At 38.8% G+C, this 19,729-nt stretch overlaps 1 protein-coding gene across 37 annotated transcripts in view; it reads right to left on the reverse strand.

The window, feature by feature from the left end:
• The window catches only part of RIMS2 (regulating synaptic membrane exocytosis 2), a 341,566-nt gene that overhangs the window by 243,221 nt on the left and 78,616 nt on the right, over window positions 1-19,729 (reverse strand). For all 37 annotated transcript variants that reach the window (XM_059671962.1, XM_059671979.1, XM_059671970.1 and 34 more), the window contains one exon: window positions 12,274-12,584. In XM_059671962.1, the coding sequence (XP_059527945.1) occupies window positions 12,274-12,584 (311 nt within the window). The remainder of the gene's footprint in view (window positions 1-12,273; window positions 12,585-19,729) is intronic.

The raw sequence follows: 19,729 nt of genomic DNA on the forward strand, positions 1-19,729 counted from the left end.
TCTTTCCAGACAAAACGCTCCAAATCACACCTTCCAACTTCCGTGTCAAATAAAACATGTGGGTATATGTCACAGAAATAAAAATACCTGATTATACCTAGCAACAATGTTTAATCTCAACACGATTTATTTTTGCTGTTGTTTTTTTTTTTTTTAATTAGAGAAGCCTTGGATTACTAAAGAAGAAATCCACATGACTCTCTATTAATGTTCCTAACAAAAAACTGTATCCCAAATCTTAGGGCAACAGCAATTCGTTATACATTGAGCTATCTTGAGATGTCTGAAACTAAGTCATTCTTCAGGATTTCTAGTGATAAAAGAGATCACACAAAATTAAAATAAAAACAAGAGAAACACGCACTACTACCGTTACCAAGTGATGCACACATATATACACACATAGGAATGAGTATATATCACTAAAAATTAAATGAGGCAATTTCTATAAATGTCTTACAAATTTAAAAAAATACATTTAGAAAACTCCTCTTGAGTTTTAAATCAAATCTCTCAATGGCTACAGCACCTTTGTAGGTAAATGCTACCGTCAAAAGATGCCAGGATCATTTCAAGAAAAACCTTGTCCCAATCCACCACCTATTCAACATTTTGCTACCTATTCCTCCTAGAAACCAAAGGTAGTAAAGATCATTTGCTTACCATGATGAGCAACGAAATAAACCACATGGACAAACTCAAGGGCATACCCAGAAATCAAGTGCAACATAAGCAAGGAAGCTGAGAGTTCCGTATAGGTTAGTCTGTCTTATATAACCCTGCCCAGATACAACTAAATGCTCTATTGGTGACGGAATAGGAGACGACTAGGAATTTCTAATCTGGCAATTCTAAGAAAATGCAGACTAGTGACCTCAGGGAGGTCCCTAAGACTCTCACAAGAATCTGCAAGGTCAAACCTATATTCATAATGACACTAAAATGCTACTTGTCTTTTGAACTCCCATTCTCTCATGGGTATACAGCGGAGTTTTCCGGGGGTTACATCATGTATGCTATCCCAAGAAATTGAATACAGGAGATAAAAGAATCCAGCTGTCTTCCACTAGCTCATACATTAAAGGGATTTGCAAAAAAGAGTAAAATAATGCCAATTTTCTCACTAAGTTTTCCTTTCCTTTTTGAAATATGTGCTATTAGTTTCCTCTTCCTGCAAAACAAGTCACCAAAATCTTGATGGCTTAAAAGAAAACCATACAAATCCCACTTTTCACCTTACAGCTTCTGTAGCCCAAGCATGGCTTAAAGGGTATAACCAAGGTGGTGGCCAGGCCACTTTTTTTTCTAGAGCTCCAGATCCTTTTCCAAGCTCCCGTGATTGTTGGCAGAATTCAGTTCCTTCTGGCTCTAAGACTGAGGTCCCGTTTACCTGCTGGCTGTCAGCCAGGAATGTTCTCGGCTCCTAGAAACGCCCCCGCAGTTTCCTGCAATATGGTTCGCTCACAGACCTTTCCAACATGGTAGCTCACTTCTTCAAAGCCAGCAGAAGCCTCTCCTTAGTCTTCTGACTAAGACATAGTCTCACACAATGTAATGCAAACACAGAAAGGGAATTTATGTTTGTATTTGTAAATGTTTAACTATGCCCATCGTCTAGTCTACTAGCTAGAAGCAAGTCATAGGTTCCATACATACTTGAGGTTAGAGTAAAACTCATTGCAGGTCAACATAGAATTCTATCCACTCAAAATGATTAGTGAAAATGAACTGGGCTTATTGTTGTTTTGAAATTAATTAAGATATATTTTAATTCTTTTCTGTTTTTATTTCTAATGCAGTAAATATCCATAAACATTATCCATATAAACAAAATCTCTATGTGGTCTTCAATCATTTTTAAGATTGCAAAGCGGTCCCAAGACCAAAAAGTTTGAGAACCACTGCTCTAATCTCAGCTGCCTTTTGTATTTGCTTCCTCTTATATTTGACACATGATAAAAGATAAGTAATTTACTTTCTGCAAGTAGCTTTCTCATTTTAAAACAAGTAAGCAGTAGTCGTGCACCCTATATAGAGTGAAATTTAAAACTGAAGAAATTATTCAAGTTATTCAGCTTTCCATAACATTTAGCTTGAAATTTCGAACTATAATCATTTATATTTGTAAATGTTTAACTATTCCCCACCCAATCGCATACTTTCACAACTTCTGAGAATTGCAGGAGCTATATTCTTAAGTAGATAAAAATAGGAGGGTATTCTGCAAAGCTAGGTCAGGGAATGCTTATCTATAGTAACACGCAGAAAGGCAGAGAATATAAGCACAGATGCTACAGTGTAAATGAGTATAAAAAATTTCTAAGGCCCTAACCAGTTTGGCTCAGTGGATAGAGCGTCGGCTTGCGGACTGAGGGGTCCCAGGTTCGATTCTGGTCAAGGGCATGTACCTTTGTTGCGGGCATATCCCCAGTAGGGGGTGTGCAGGAAGCAGCTGATCGATGTTTCTCTCTCATCGATGTTTCTAACTCTCTACCCCTCTCCCTTCCTCTCTGTAAAAAATCAATAAAGTATGTATTTAAAAAAAAAAATTTCTAAGGCTCCACCATGACAAACCATTATTCATGTTATTATGGATTCATAAATTTAGATGCCTAAATCCTTGAACAATTAAAGTTATCAAATAAGAAAGTGTAACATTATCTGCATTTGAAGCTTTGATTTTAATTCTAGTGATATATGCTAAACCTTATATGAGCCTTAAAAAGACTATTCTTACTTGTTAAGCTTCAGTACTCAGTAAGATAAATCTAGTGTCTGGTCTCTTTGAGCGCCCAAAGGGCAGTTCCCAATTGTTTCATCCCAGGCCTGTCCTATCCCATCAGCCATAAAAGATGAAAATATGCAGTGAACAAAATGCAAGTAGGCATTTACCTCAAATCAGTTTCATTTGTTACCACTTTATTCACTTTACTAAAAAATCTAAAACACAGTTTTTACGTTCACCAACCCTCACCCTTGTCCACCTCAGTATGACAGTCCAATTTTGTAGCTTTACCCATGACCTCTTTGACCAATATCAGAACTGCTTCACTTGGTATATATCGAGAGAGCCAAAGGGTAAGGGGAGAGGTGGGTGAGATGCCCTAAAAGTCAGTCTATAACATTAATATTGCCATAAAAGTCGGACTAGAAGCAATATACTCCCAGAGTCCACTGTACAGACTCACACAAACACTTCTGCTACCAATAAATCTGTAAAATCAGTGGGAAAGGATTATGTAAGCATATGTGCTAATATTAGTTAATAACGTGTTATAATTTATTAAATTTTATACTTTTAATGTATGAATGACTTGAGCTATCCAAGATGCACAGTAGTGCTGGAATAGATTAAGGATTCTCAAAAATAGTAATTTCAGTGTTAACCAATGATTTTATCAGCAAAAGCTTAAAAAAGAATGCAGCTGGCTAGCAAAACCACCACCACTGGCTAACAAATTACCCATCTTACTGTGTTTCTAGCTTCACTTTCCTTTTAATGCTACTACTAAAGCATTTTTCTTGATATAATTATTAATACCAAAACACAACTATATATAGTTTTATAAGGGGATATATGACACTCAAAAAAAGCTTGTTAAAAAAATAATTTATAGACGCTTTCAAGAAATAGTAGTAAATAGAGTCTCAATCAACCAAATGTCATTATTAGGAGAATGGATATTGGGTTATAATATTTGAAGTATGACTGAAAAGCAACTAAAGCAGGTCTTCAAATAACCTCCTTTCATTCAGTTCGTTTCATTCAATATTGTTTCATTATAGCATTGAGAAGATACTATAGGAATTTAACTCTTTTTTATATCCACTAGCCTATGGAAAAACTGGTTTCATTATGTTTTGTTCCCCTTAAAGTTGCAGAACCCACTGACAACATTAAGAGAGGATTCACTGTACTTCAAGTGATCAATATATTAAACTCATGCTCTAAAAGAATTAACTTCCGTAGATTTTGAATAAGAAAGACAAACAGAGAGGGCAGCAGACTAAAAGGTGAAAGTTCTATAAGGAAAAGGAAAATAACTATGATCAAATGTCTCTACATGAAAAGTAAAAAGTCGCCAAATCCAGACAGAGACATAGAGGAATGTCACTGAAATTATTTCAAAGATACAGGAAGATGATATAAAGGTGAGTTGAAATTGAAAGAAAATATAGTTCTAAATATAGATCATGTATGGAACATGCAAAAGGTTAAACTGGAAAGAACTATTCTATCAAACTATCTCATTCTGTTAAAGCACTTAAAATGCCCATCATCATTGTGGATGTCTAAAAAACGGCAGAATTCTAGAGACAAATCTTATATGCAACAACCAAAAATTTAGTTATCTTAATCTAGGAGGCAGAGAAAAATACAGTATTGGATTCTATAAATAAATTCAATTGTTGTAAACACAGCACAGCTTTAATAGGTAAAAGATAAGGGAAAGACCTGGTTATCTAATTGTCAGCTCAGTGATTCAATTTATTTCAACATTCAATGAGCACTCATGGACACGGACAACAGTGCGGTGATTGCCGAAAAGAAGGGTGTAGGGGAAGGTGGCAGTGGGTTTAGGGAAGATAAATGGTGATGGAAAAAGATTTGACATGGGATGCGAACACACAATACAATGTACAGGTGATGTGTTGTGTATTTGTGCATCTGAAACTTGTGTGATTTTGTTAACCAGTGTCACCCAATAAATTTAATAAAAAAGGAAAAAAAATGTTCAATGAATACCTGCTATTTCTAGAACCTAAACTAGGCATGTACAGAAACAAAGATGTATGCCCTCCAGTTGTTCAAACGTTAGTAAGAGGGAAAGAAACACTGACAACAAGTATACTAAAAGGGCAGACAGTGGTGAATGCTGAAATATATAAATATAAACAAAGGAATTATATACATAAAGGTATCCTTTATCAGCAAAAAAATATAATTCTTGCTGGAAAATAAGAAGGCTTCATGTAAGTAGGGATACTTGAGTTGGACTTTGAAGGAAAAGTAAAATTTAGGACCAGCCGGCGTGGCTCAGTGGCTGAGCATCGACCTATGAACCTGGAGGTCACGGTTCGATTCCTGGTCAGGGCACATGCCTGGGTTGCGGGCTCGATCCCCAGTTGGGGGGCATGCAGGAAGCAGCCGATCAATGATGGGAAGGCCTCAAAAGTGAGCAAGTAAATGACTTCAGCATATCTATACTTAAAATCATAATTCTGGAATCAACATAGAATATGAAGAAAAGCAAATAAACTGGGAAGCAGGAAGCCAGAAAAAAAGCTAGACATGGTTAATTTATAAACAGGGAAGTGACAATATCTACATTGGAAAGGAAGGGTGGAATACAAGAGATATAACAGAGATGGAACTGACCAAAAACTTAAGTAAATACTAACTGAATATGAAAATCAAGATTAGAAAATAAATACCTAAGTATCTTAATTTAGGAAGCAGAATAACTGATGTTGCTATCAGCAAGGCTAGGGAATGACAAAGAAGCTGCTACTTGGGAATAAATAGGTACTTCGACTCAGAATATTTTAATTTTGAAGTATTTGTGGGGGCAAAGGTATGACTGTACACCTTCAGATGTAAATACAAGTCTGGTACACGGAGATCTCAGAATTAGAGATAAACAATTGAGAATATTTCAAGAGGAAAAGCAATGTTACACAAGAAGTCCTATTTTTTTACAATCTCAAGTACCAACTTAATCCACTTATTTGTCTAAAACCACCTCTGCAATTATATAATCACAGAATTACTAGTAAAGTTCTGCTTTTAGGGTGCAACTTCGCCATCTGGTGGCAAAAATAATGAATACAGGTTTATATATAATCATTTCAAAAGTTGAAAGGATCCCTTGTCATTTGACTTAGAGTGAAATTTCCAACAATGTATTATGGGGAAAGGATCTTTCATTCTCCCTTTCTATCATAATTACTATTTCTCTTCTCCTTTTCACTCTGGCCACTAATATATTCAAGCTAATAAACTAGAAGAAGTATTATTGTTAAAAACAAATCTTCCCACTCATAATCCAATACATACCACAATGTAGATTGCAGTTAAATAACTATGAAATTAAATGTATTAGTAAAGTTCATGTTGCCAAGTTTCTTGGTTTCAACAACTAATAGTTGCGTTTGCTTAAGTAACGGAAATGGGATTTTTGAAACTAGATATAAGCGTTGAACAGATTGGTCAAAAAAACAATACAGAACATCTATAAATATACCCTAACATATAATAACCAATATACATGACTAAAATGGCATCTCAGATCAGTAGGAAGAAAAGGTTGCTCACTTGATAAATATAGTGGAACAAGAGCTAAGCATGTGTAACTATAATAAATGGGAAGTAAATAAGTAGTTTATAATAATTAAAACATATCTAAATAAGTAATGTTTAAATGCTTAGGTATTTACTATATATCATAATGAAGGAGCCAGATGCTTGCAGCTATATGAATGTATTCAACCTGCCACCAGGGAGCTGGTTCCACCTCTGTCCTCCACTAAATAAATGTGGAATTATGTTGCCTCTAAGAACCACAAAATTTCACTCTGTTATGCCTCTCTAACTGCCACTAAGCTATGAAAGGCCAGGGGTGTTTCCCTCGCTAATGTATTTCCAGATGCTTTTGTGCCTTGCTCCTACTCTGCACTAGCAGTATTGACATCCCTTAGAAGCTAGTTAGAAATACAGACTGCCGGGTCCTCCCTCAGACCTACCAAATTCAAATCTATATTTTAGTAAGATCGCCATGTTATGCATGTAATTTAAAGGCTAAGAAACCACTAGGCACTCATGTTAGACATTGTAAGGGTAAGCACATTGCACAGAAAAAATGATTATTTCAAAAGTATTTTGAAATAAATGAAACACTTGAAAATCTCTAATAATATTTTGCATTTAAGTTGATAATAAACATTTGCCATTTTTATGAATAAAGGAACTAAGTAAATATTCATTAACTCAAAGCTAAGGTCTTGGGTCAAGTTGGTATTTATTAACTCAATTAATTCTAACAGGCTATGAGGAAAGCACCTGTAGAACTAAAAAGTCAGAAATAGGTCAAAACTACTGTAGCAGGTAGTTACAAATCACACTAAAGCTCCTTAAAATTAGGAAACATAACATACTTTTCTATTTCTCAATCATAGTTCTAGGTCCATAAAGATTTAAATTTAATTGAACCGAGCTTCTCTTTTGAGGGCACTAGAATGGTTTTTGAATGGTACTGAAGAAACAAATGACTAATAATACTTTAAACTGGAGTTATATTCCTTATCAGTAGCTCCATTTCACTGTTCAACTTAAATACTCCTAGAACACCCATTCTGGTATGAAGGAAGAGAGAGAGGAAAATGAAGACAAAAAAAGAGGGAGAAAGGGAGGGATGTGGAGAGAGGAGGGGAGGAGGCAGAGAGGAAGAGGAGGAGAAGGAATTGGGAAGAGGATGGGGAATAAGTAAACAGGCTTAACTGAAACGATTTAAATGGTAACAAAAAAACTGAGGAAAGAAAGGATAAATTTCAACAGCATTAAAATAACTACTGCCCAGCCAGTGTGGCTCAGTTGATTGAACATAGTCCCATGCACCAGGAAGTCGCCAGTTAGATTCCAGGCCAGGGCACATGCCCGGGTTGCGGGCTTGACTGCCAGTGTGGGGCATGTAGGAGGCAGCCGAGGAATGATTCTCTCACATCATTGATGTTTCTATCTCTCCCTCTCCCTTCCTCTCTTTTTAAAATCAATAAAAACTTATTTTAAAATAATAATCCTATCTAATAAAAGAGAAAAATGGTAATTGGCGTACGATGATACCCTTTTCATTGGCTAATCAGGGCTATATGCAAATTAACTGCCAACTAAGATTGGCAGTTAACTGCCAACAAGATGGCGGCTAATTTGCATATGTAGGCACAATGCAGGGAGGGGAAAGGGAAAGCAGGAAGAAGCCCCCTGCCACTGACAGTGATCGGAAACCCAGGGGGGATCTAAGAGCTGGGGGGGCAGGGCTTTGCCCTGCCCCCCCAGCCATGATCAGAGAATCAGGAGCCTTTGCCGCCCTGGCCAGTGATAGCAGGAAGTAGCGGTGGAGCCAGTGATGGGAGCTGGGCACGGTCGAAGCTGGCAGTCCCAGGAGCTAGGGGCCCCTTGCCTGGGCCTAAAGCGAAGCCCACGATCGCGGGGCCGCTGCAGCTGCGGGTCCCCGCTGCCCGAGCCGGACGCCTAGGCCAGAGGCGTTAGGCCTGGGCAGGGGCGGAGCCTGCAACCACGGGGAGTTGGGGGTCCCCTGCCCAGGCCTGACACCTCTGCCAGAGGCCTCAGGCCTGGTCAAGGGGCCGATCCGGTGATTGGTGATCGGAGGGTGATGAGGGTCAACTCCTCTGGCCGAGGCATCAGGCCTGGGTGGGGGGCGGAGCCAGGGATTGGGGGGATATGATGGTCCCCTTGCCCAGGCCTGAAGCCTGGGTCAGAGGCGTCAGGTTTGGGTGGGGGGGGTGGAGCAAGCGATCAGAGGGAGATGGGGGTCCCCTGCCCAGGCATGATTCCTGGGCCAGAGGCCTCAGGCCTGGGCGGGGGCCAGAGCAAGTGATTGGGGGGAGATGGGGGTCCCCTGTCCAAGCCTGACACCTCTGGCGGAGGCATCAGGCCTGGGCAAGGGGCCAATCAGGCAATCGGAGGGTGATGGGGGTCTATGCCTCTGGCCGAGGCATCAGGCCTGGGCAAGGGGCAGAGCCAGCAATTGGAGGGGTCTGGGGGTCCCCTGACCAGGCCTGATGCCTGGGCCAGAGGCATCAGGCCTGGGCTGGGGGCAGAACCAGTGATGGGGGGAAATGAGGGTCCCCTGCCCAGGCCTGACTGAGGCGTCAGGCCTGGGCAAGGGGCCGATCCTGCGATTGGAGGGTGATGGGGGTCAACGCCTGAGGGCTCCCAGTATGTGAGAGGGGGCAGACTGGGCTGAGGGACACTCCCCCCCCACACACACCCCGTGCACGAATTTCGTGCACCGGGCCCCTAGTCCTATATAATAAAAGCCTAATAGGTTAAGTGTCCAGTCGTCCAGTTGTCTGTTCAACCAATCAAAGTATAATATGCTAATGATATGCTCAGGCAGCTCAACTGCTCACTGTAACGTGCACTGACCACCAGAGGGCAGACGCTCCAACCGGTAGGTTAGCTTGCTGCTGGGGTCCGGCTGATCAGGACTGAGCGAGACAGGCCGGACATGCCCTGGAGCCCCCCTGCGCCGGTCCCTCCCTGGCCTGCCAACCTCCCGCATACCTCCCTGGCACCGATCATACACCAGTGAGGTCCCTCAGCCTGGCCTGTGCCCTCTTGCAATCTAGGACCCTTTGGGGGATGTCGGAGAGCCGGTTTCCCACAGGCCAGGCTGAGGGACCCCACTGGTGCACGAATTTGTGCACCAGGCCTCTGGTAAATAAAATAAATAACTACTTACTCTCTAAGGCAGGAGTTGGCAAACTTTTCTGTAAAGGGTCAGAGAGTAAATATTTTAGGTTATATGAGAGCCATATGGCCTCTTATAACTAATACTCAACTCTGGAGTTGTAGCTGAGTCTATGTAGCCATAGACAATAAGTAAATAAATAGTTGTGGCTGTGTCTCAATAAAACTTTATTTACAAAAACACAGGGGGCAAGCGAGATGGAGCCCCAGGAACATAATTTGTAGACCTCCTGCTCCAGGGGAAAGAATTCAAAGGGTTTATAGATACATGCCTAATAAACTACTATGGAATCTGCATTTAAAAATAATAAAACAAATGCTCTTTTTGTTTATAGTAAGGGGACTGAATTATTCTGGGGGGGAAAAAATGAATCTTCCAAAAGTTTATATAAATTATAACCAATTCCATTTTCTAGGTATAACCTCCAAATTTGATATTAAACTCTAACTTCTTCCCTGACTAGTAGTATTTCTTATAAACAAGAGGAGCTATTGGTTTGACTTATGTGAGCTTCAGAAAGAAAGGACACGGCCCAGCTGGTATGACTCAGTGACTGAGCATTGACCTATGAACAAGGAGGTCACAGTTGGATTCCCCGTCACAGGGTACATGCCCAGGTTGCAGGCTCGATCCCCAGTGTGAGGCGTGTAGGAGGCAGCCGATCAATGATTCTCTCTCATCGTTAATGTTTCTAACCCTCTCTCCCACTCCCTTCCTCTCTGAAATCAATAAAAATATATTTAGAAAAAGAAAGGAAGGACATAATTATAGAATACACTGAGTCATTAAAGTATGCTTCTATTAGTAATGGCAGCCAGAGGCAGTAGGCAAAAAGAAAAAAAGTAACTACATCTTGCTTCCCCACAGTGGGTCGAATTGTACTGTTTATTCAGGCTAGTGCTCTGTCAAAGAAACAAGCATGAACAGATAATATTGGAGAATATATATTTGTTCTTAATCATTCTTCAAAGATTAGTGCTATATTTCTAGTTCCCTACAATGATGAATTAATTACTCATAAATTTGTTGGACTTATTTTTAACATCCACAACTTCCTAATGATATGCATTCTAAAGCTTTAAAAACTATGTGACCCAGTATTTTAGTATTTCCTTTTATTCTTCCTAAACCTACCTTTCTAACCTCCAAAGAGACGATTTAATGTAGCTATCTATTTTGAAGAATGAGCCAATGTTATCTATTTTATTAAGTCATTCGTTTAAAATCCTACCTCCATTGGTTAACATCATTTTCTTCATCTAAGCTCATATACCTCGGCCATTATGGCTGCCACTTTACAGATACTGCTACTGTCCCAACCAACACTGCTTCATCATTCACCATTCCCTACATAGAAGCTTCTTATGATTATATTTGTAATACTCTGCCTGAGTGCTTTCTCTGGCAACAGAAACATGCTTAGCCAGAGCGTTAACAAGCCCGCCTCCCTCCCCGGGAACAGACCTAGGCCAATAAAACAGAGAATTACGGATAAATACCCCAGCCTCCTAGCCTATCATGTGGAATAACTCTGAGGTTGTGATACCCCATCTCCTAGAAGTCCCAGTAAGACTGAGACACAATCACCAAAAGAGATAATCTGCTCTCAAATGCACCAATTGTTGCGTTCTTTCTCTAAATTGGATCATTTTCCACTCCCCTACTGGTGGTTTCTGAGATTGCCACCCAAATAAACTATCTGCCCTCAAACCTTTGAGTGCTTAAGTTCTCAATCTAAGATGATCTTCCTACCCTAAAATTCTTGGCTTCCTGAGATTCTGCACTGAGATGTGTTCATAGTATTCCAGCCATGAAATCACCACGGCCTTTTCCAAAGATAGAATTACATTGTCTGTTTCACTTTTGCCAAAAAAACAAACAAACAAAAAAAACCCACAAAACTGGCGCATCATCATTTTATTATTCTTCCAAGACATTAACAACACATCTGTGCGACGGCTTTAGGCACCATCTGAAGGGACTCCCACTTATCTTACCTGTTTTAACGCTGTTCAGACCCACCACCCTGTGAGTACAATTCAGATTTTTTCCACAAGTGCATGACTTCATATTTGTTCACCCAGAAACGTCCCTGCCACTTCTGAATTATACATACGGTATAAACCAGATTTTCCTTTAAAATTTTAATTCAAAAATAGAAATATGGACTAGAAAAATAATCCTCCCTTGGAAATCTTTTCATTCTTCTCCTTCCAAAGGTAGGAAATATAAGAACCATAAACACTATTGTTAAAAGCCTAACACTTTTGTCAAGGAAAAGGCATTAAAACTGAGACAATAGTAATAACAGAGTTAGGCCATGGATAGATCAAATCCATAAAACCCTTTTACCTGTGTTACCTGCTTGGAAAACCACCGCATCCTTCAGCCCAGGGTAGAACCTCTAGAAATAATGTTAACCTTCCCCATTCTCTTCCCCACTTCCAGCCAGTCCTATCGATCCAGCCTCTTCTTCATTCTCATTGCTCTTATCCCAGTTTCTTCCCTCTGACAGTCACCTCCCATCTAAGTTCCCTGTTTTATTTCACTCCTTTTCCTGGAAAACCTGATAACCTAACACTCCCTCGCCAAACCTAACATTGTTCAAACTTGTCATAGCTAAAGTCCTACACATCACTTTCATCACTTTTATACAAAACATATGGACATTGACATTACATTTAGACAACTGGTTGCCTAAACATTTCATGTATTTGTATTTCTGTTTGAAATAAAGATTAAAAGTAGTAATGTTTACCTAAAGATGAAGCAAAATGTTTACCTGTCTGAAGCTATGTCACTGGCAATTTGGTGCTTCACTCCTGACCCATTTTTAATAGAATCCTGTCTTGTGAGCCCATGAGATCGACTTTTCTCCACGGCAGGTACAGATAAGTCACCTGAGGGTCCTTGGAACTGGGCCTGCTCGTGCAGTTTTGCTTTCTTCTCCTGAGGCGCCTCCTCATTCCGCAGTCCTCGGAGAGCCTTTTGATCAGGTTGCTGTGGGGTATTAGGTCCACTATTATAGAACCAGGCTCCTGACTTGGTGAGGATTTCTTGTTGTTTTCGGCACAAATTGCATACCCACATAACCTGCACATGAATACAGAGGGAAAAGAAGTGAGTGTTTCCAAAAGTTATAAACAAACAAAAAGAGAGACAACTCAAGTCCACAAAAAAAGGCTATGGTAATTAATTCTTTCTGAAGTTAACATGTAATCCAGATTAACAGCTGCCATTAATTAAATTGCATGTCCTTTCTTTAAAGTTTGCCAGAATCTGTACAAATAAAAGGGTAATATGCTAATTAGACCGGACATCTTCCAGACAAAGCCACAGTGGCAGGGGCCAAGGCAGAGGCGGTTAGGGGCGATCAGGCCAGCAGGGGAGAGCAGTTAGCCAGTGATCAGACCAGCAGGGGAGGGCAGTTAGAGAGCGATCAGGCCAGCAGGCAGGCAAGCGGTTAGGAGCCAGAGGTCCTGGATTGCGAGAGGAATATCTGACTGCCGGTTTAGGCCTGATCCCTCCCGGATTGGAGAGGGTGCAGGCCAGGCTGAGGGACCCCCTCCCCCAACCCCGTGCACGAATTTCGTGCACTGGGCCTCCAGTAATTATATAAAATAGATAATGGTTACTGGTAGTAGAAATACCAAACAAATTAATAGTTGTTTATTGTATTCTTTATTTTTTATTTAAATTAGAAGCATAGTGCAGTACATAGAAAATGGATTTTGAGGCTCCATAGATTTGGGTTTAAATACCAAATCAAAGATTAGAAACTTTGCAAACTTCAACAAGGTACTAAATATTCATATCGATAAAAGTCAGTTTCCTAACTGATAAAATATGGATCTAAGGATGATAATACTAACTCTCCCGTGTTGTTTTGAGGATTGAAGATTTAAAATAATTTATATAAAATGTACAGATGATGTATCATAGAATGGTACACTTGAAACCTATATAATTTTATTAACCAATGTCACTCCAATAAATTTAAGAAAATAAAAGAAAATAAAAAAATAAGTGTCTAACACAATGCCTAATATATGTTGGACTTTCAGTAGATTACTATATTAGTTTATTAAGTTAATCTTCTATCACCAATTATCTTATAGGCTTCCTAAGGAGGTTTTATTTCTTTTAAGTAGCTCTGAATAGCTAAATAAAGCTGGGAACATTGTTGATCTTCAATAAAAACCTATTAATTGCTCATAGTTTCTAGTCGGACACTTTTTAGGTGCACAGTTCAACAGTGTTAAGTACATTCACACTGTTGTGAAACAGAATTCCAAAACTTGTTCAGTTTGCAACACTCAAAATCTATACCGTTTTATAGTATATCCCTTTTCTCCCAAACTCAATACCCTGATAACCACCATTCTACACTTGATTTTTTTGATATAATTATGTTTTTCAGATTCCAGGAATCCAGGAATATCATAAATAACATCTGTGTGACCAGAAAATCTTCACCCTCTTCTGAAAAATATTTTTCAATTAATCAGAAAAAAATAAAACCACACGTTCATAAAATAAAAGGTGAGTTCATATTTCAAATGAGTGACTCTGATGCTTTATGTCAAATACTAAATCTTATACAACTCTCTATATTGCTGAACAATTTCCTTATGGCTTAAATAAATTATGGTAATATACATCATTAAAAGAAAAATTCAACATAGTGTTTTCAACTGATACAAGGATATTTTTGTAAAATACCATTTAAATTTTTTGTTTAATTGCCCATTATTCCAGTTCATATTATTTGTGTAATTCCATATAATACAATATTTTATTTAAGCACTTTTATGATTTTGTTCTCTCTTGCATTATATATACATTTCTTTTTTCCCATACTAAAACTTAAAGCTCATTGCAGGCAAGATTGATATCTTCTTATGCATAATAAGACCTATAAATCATAGAACAGTAAGACTTTCTATAATTACTAACTTGAATTTATGTGAAGTCCTTCTGGGGGATCCATAATAAAATATTTGATGCTATTACATTACGATTTATGTTTCTTAGATTCTTGAAAGAATTACTTGTCAATAATGTCAATGTATTTGACTATTTTTGTGTGTGTAACTAAATAAGAAAGTGTTTTACAGGAAAATACCAAAATATCGCTCAATTTTTTAAAAAGTACCTCACAGTCCAGATTTCTTTTGGTTTGAGTATACATGAAATATAAATATATCTAACCCATTAATGGTTTCAAAACACTAATTTCAACCAAAATCTTCAGCCTTTCAATGCCATCTTGTGACAAATTTAGGTACTGCAGATCTTTTTTAAAAGTGAAAGGTACATTAAATACAGAGCCACAAAATAATGTTCAAATAAATTAGGTTTGGATTTCAACTTTTCTGCTTATTTTAAGCAATTACTATTCATGATACAGTGATAATACATGCCATATGATTCCGTGATATGAATTTATCTAGAATAAGTAACACTCAATATTCAAGAGCAACAACCTTTCCTGCCTGGTAATTGACAATGAAAAAGAAATGATGAAAGTTTGGGAGGCAGACAATGAGCCAATCATGATCATCTGCAGAAACAACCTATTGCTGCTTTATTATTTATCACAAGGTAAGCAGGTAACGCAACCTCTTCTAGAGCAGGTTCTCAAAGAATATCCCTGGAATAGCACCATCAGTGTCACCTGGGAACTCAATAGACGTGCAAACCTACTGAATCAGAAATTTGGGGTGAGACCCAGAAATATGTTTTGGTTTTGGTTTGTTTGCTTGTTTGTTTGTTTGTTTGTTTGTTGTGGGTTTGGGGGGGGGGGTTGCCAAATCCTATAGATAATCCTGATGAAGTTAGAGAACCAGTGGTTAGGGCAGAGATTCCCAGCTCAGGGTAAAATGAGTTACAAGTGTGTTCCTCAGAGTAGCTAGATAGGCCAATGGAGGTCATGATCAGCTTTGCCAGTTTACCTCAGTGTGAACGAGGTAAGTCTATGATTCCTGTGTGGTCCAAAATGAGAATAAGAACTGGAAATGCTATGGGCTTTGTTCTCCTCACCTGTTAACAGCCAGTGGACAGTAACGTAAAATCAGTGAGTATAAGGCATGATATATGATTCGTAAGACTCTCTACGTATTAATACTTACTCTTCCCATATGCTCTGGGCTATCCATATTGGGTGCTCTTTTCCTCATATCCTAACACCCAATTACCTTTATTTTCTTCTTTCCTGTCTCCTCCCGCTCTTGGATTAATAGTTTATTAATCTTTAAAGCTTAGGAAGCCTAAATCTACTCCAAGCAGTACAAGGGACTGACAATTTCACTTGAAACCCTTACACACACAGCAACTTAACTTACAAATCGACGATACTGAACTATGTCTTACAAATACAAGCACATATACATGCTATGCGATAACTTTTCACTAACCGGCTATGAAACAATTAACGCCTATCAGAGGTAAATTATGCATCAACAGAATAAAATTTAACTTATATGGGAATAAAATAGCAGGAGTTTTATTAATGGAACTCTTTATTTAACCAGTTAAATTAACCACCAAATACATCTTATGATGAGTGTTGTAAAAAATATCTTAGAAATTTTATATGCCTATAAATCACCATGGTTATTAGTTTTGCTTGTCCTCATATATATCAAAAATGCCTAGGCCAGTGATGGCGAACCTTTTGAGCTCGGCATGTCAGCATTTGGAAAAACCCTAACTTAACTCTAGTGCCGTGTCACATATAGAAATTTTTTGATATTTGCAACCATAGTAAAACAAAGACATATTTTTGATATTTAATTTACATATTTAAATGCCATTTAACAAAGAAAAATCAACCAAAAAAATGAGTTCGTGTGTCAGAGGTGAACCTGTGTCATAGGTTCGCCATTACTGGCCTAAGCCCTACAATTACAAAGCCATATAGAATTCAAAATTATAAGGTATTGTACACTGACATAAATATGCCAAGTTTTTCAAAGTAATACAGCAGTATAAGAGATGGAATACTCATGACCCACATGTTAGCTACTGTGGCTCCAAGGCTCCTTTCCCGTCGGGGAGAAGGTGTCGTGGAAACATGAGATCATCCTTTTTCCCCTCCTTGGCCAAAAAATAAGGTACCTGCTCCACTCTACCGAACTCCGTCTCATTCTACTGGGGCAAACGGCGCTGGGCAGGAGGACCTTGGTTTGGGTCCCTGACCTGGAAGGGTCGGTAATATATGGACCAGATCCACACCCAGAGAAAGAAGTCCTGAGAGCTTCAGGTCTCTGGTAAAAAGGCCGATTCTTCTGCTCTGAGTGGGAGTGTGGGATGGGAGGCTGGAGAGGTCAGATCAGGAATCTAGTCTTCAGGGAAGGCGACCATAGCCTATCCCACCCGAAGCTGATGTTACTTAAAGAAATCGGTTTAAAAGTGCCAAGTTTTTAATACAGAGTGGGGCAAAAGGAGGTTTACAGTTGTCCATATGGGAAGCATTAATCAATAGTAATACAAGAATAAACTGTTTCATGTACTCACCACTGCAGAGCAAAATTAACTGAAGTCAGTAATCGAAAGGAATAGAACAAAATACCAATGGTAGGAGGGCCCGAGGGAAATACCAGAAACGAGTGAACAGAGCCAGTTTAGAGAGTCAGAATGAACAATCTCTGTAACTTCTGGAAAAAAGAACATTACTGCCTGTGACTGAACTCCAGCGTGCTGTTCATCCCATGTTAGCAGTAAGGTAGTTCCTTCGAAAGCGAACAGATAACAGTGTCTCAAGTACTGAAGGAGTCATTCCCTTTGGGAGTGTGCTCCACAAAAGAGCTGTCAGGTGAAACTAAGCCTGGTTTCAACCTAAAGTAGAGAACTGAGATGCCTAGATCACTGAGTATCAATTTCGGTGACCTTACAATAAATAACCAATTAAATTAGAAAAATGAGACTAGCACGTAATTGAGTTGCAATTTCCAACAGCTTCATAACACGCTTAATATGATGGGTCCATCTCCCATGTTGTGGCAATTTCAGATGCCAAACATCAAATCAAAGACAGGGCATTATAATAAAAATGAAAGACAGTTCAGCTGAAAATACCATCATTTATTGTATCACCATGCAGTCAATAGTACTAAAAATTTTAGATAGCAGCACCACTATTTATCAAAACAACAACACAGTTGGAAAAAAAAACTGCAACTTACACCTAAAAATCTCAAAAAATTATAGAGAATAAAAGATTATAGTGAGCTCTACCACTTTGCATAAACTTCCATCTTTACCCCTCTTTCTGCTTTCCCAAACTCTATTTTTATCGCTACATATCACTTTGTTTTGTGCCATGATACAAATCTTAACGGTAAACATTTTTTCTGCTAAAATAGGCATTGCTTGTATAGAAAGATTTTTCTTTCTGCACTCAGAATTATAGTTTATAAATAAAAATAATTTAATTAAATTAAAACAGGAACAAAATGAAAGAAGATGAGCAGAGTGTAAGCCTCAGGTCCACGGTGTCCCCAGAAGGAAAAGCAGGCACCACGGGCTGAGAGCATAGCTCTTTTAGGATCACAGAACTAAAAGTGCTCCATGTCAAATGAGAATCTGGAGTCAAGTTCACTTCCTGATGCCCAGGGCTTTCTTTATTAATAAAAGGGGGTGGAAAATACTGTAGGAAAGCTTTCTCCAGCTACAGAGTCCACAGCGCTGTGAGTCCACGTAAGTGGGACACAGTCCTCTAACGCAATACTGAACAAAGCCAGCCATGAACGCGCAAGATCATTCATTTAAAATATCACTAATACATTAATTTGCAATATCACTCAATATCGAGATGGAGGCAAGACCCCAGCTCACTACCGAAGACCTAGGTGGTCCTGGATTGAAGAACCCAGACACTGCATGAAGGCAACGAAGGCGATCACAAAAAGTTCATAAGAAAAGGATACACGCTCAGAGGTAAAGGAAAGGAGAGAGAGGAGAAAAAAAACTACAGCAAAAACGTTTTAAAAACTCTTCCCATAAAAAAAAAAAGTGGGGGTAGGGGGGAAGAGTCTAGATGGTTTCACATTTGACTCCTACCAAACACTGAGAGAACAGATAATCTCAAACTTATTCAACTAATTGGGGCGGGGGGGGGGGGGGGGGGGAGTTCCCCAACTAGAAAGATTTTAATGGCAAAATCAGAAAAAGGCAGTGAATTCGTTTCCTATGGCTGAAGTAACAAAATTACCACAAACTGGTGGTTTAAAACAACAGAAATGTATGAAATATATTCTCTAACAGTTATGGAGACCAGAAGTCCCAATCTGAATTCAGTATCCCTGAGCCAAACCCAAGGTGTCAACAGGGCCACACTCCTTCAGGGGGTTCTAGGGAAAACCAGTTCCCTGCCTCTTCTGGCAATCAGCTTCCGGTGGCTACCTCCGATCCTTGGCTTGTGGCAGCATCAATCCAAACTTCACGAAAAGCATCTTCAAATTCCTCCATGTTACATCTTCATATCACCTTCTCCTGTGCGTGTGCATGTGTGTGTGTAAAATCTCCCTCTGTCACCCTCTTACCAGGATACAAATAATTACAGTTAGGGCCCACCCAGATAATCTCCCCATCTTAAGATCCTTATTAAATTACATTTGCAAGAATGCTTTTTTTTTTCTCCTGCCATATAAGATTACTCACAGGTTCAAGGATTAGGACATGGATATTTTTTGAGGGGCCATTTTCAGCCCTCCATAGATAATATACATTTTAAATATACAGTGTCCCCCCCCCCAAAAAAAATATACACACTTTGAATAATTATTCATTCCAAGGGGTTAAATCTGAAAAGAAAGAAACATCAATTGAGCTATCAACTGCTGAAGTGTGTATACATTTTGGGGGGACATCCTGTATAAGAGAAAGAAATGAACAAGAGAAAAAGCCTATCAGGGGGAGAATTGAAACAAATGCAAAAATAGTTCAATATTGGAAAATATATTAATGTAACTCACCACATTAATAGATTAAAATAGAAAAATGTGATCATATCAATAGTACAGAAAAACTATTCAAGCATTCATAAAATGCAAGATTCATTCATGTGAAAATAAAATCTAGCAAACAAGAAACAGAAAAGCAAGGCTTAAGCCTGATAAAAATTCTATATCCTATTTTATACTTAAGAATAAAAGGGAAGAGCCTTTTGTTCAAGGTCAGGAACAAAGAAAAATAAAATAAAGTCAGGAATAGATTAAGAATCCCTTGTATCACCA

This window comes from Myotis daubentonii, chromosome 17 (genome assembly GCF_963259705.1).
Source record: "Myotis daubentonii chromosome 17, mMyoDau2.1, whole genome shotgun sequence".
Classification (NCBI taxonomy): domain Eukaryota; kingdom Metazoa; phylum Chordata; class Mammalia; order Chiroptera; family Vespertilionidae; genus Myotis; species Myotis daubentonii.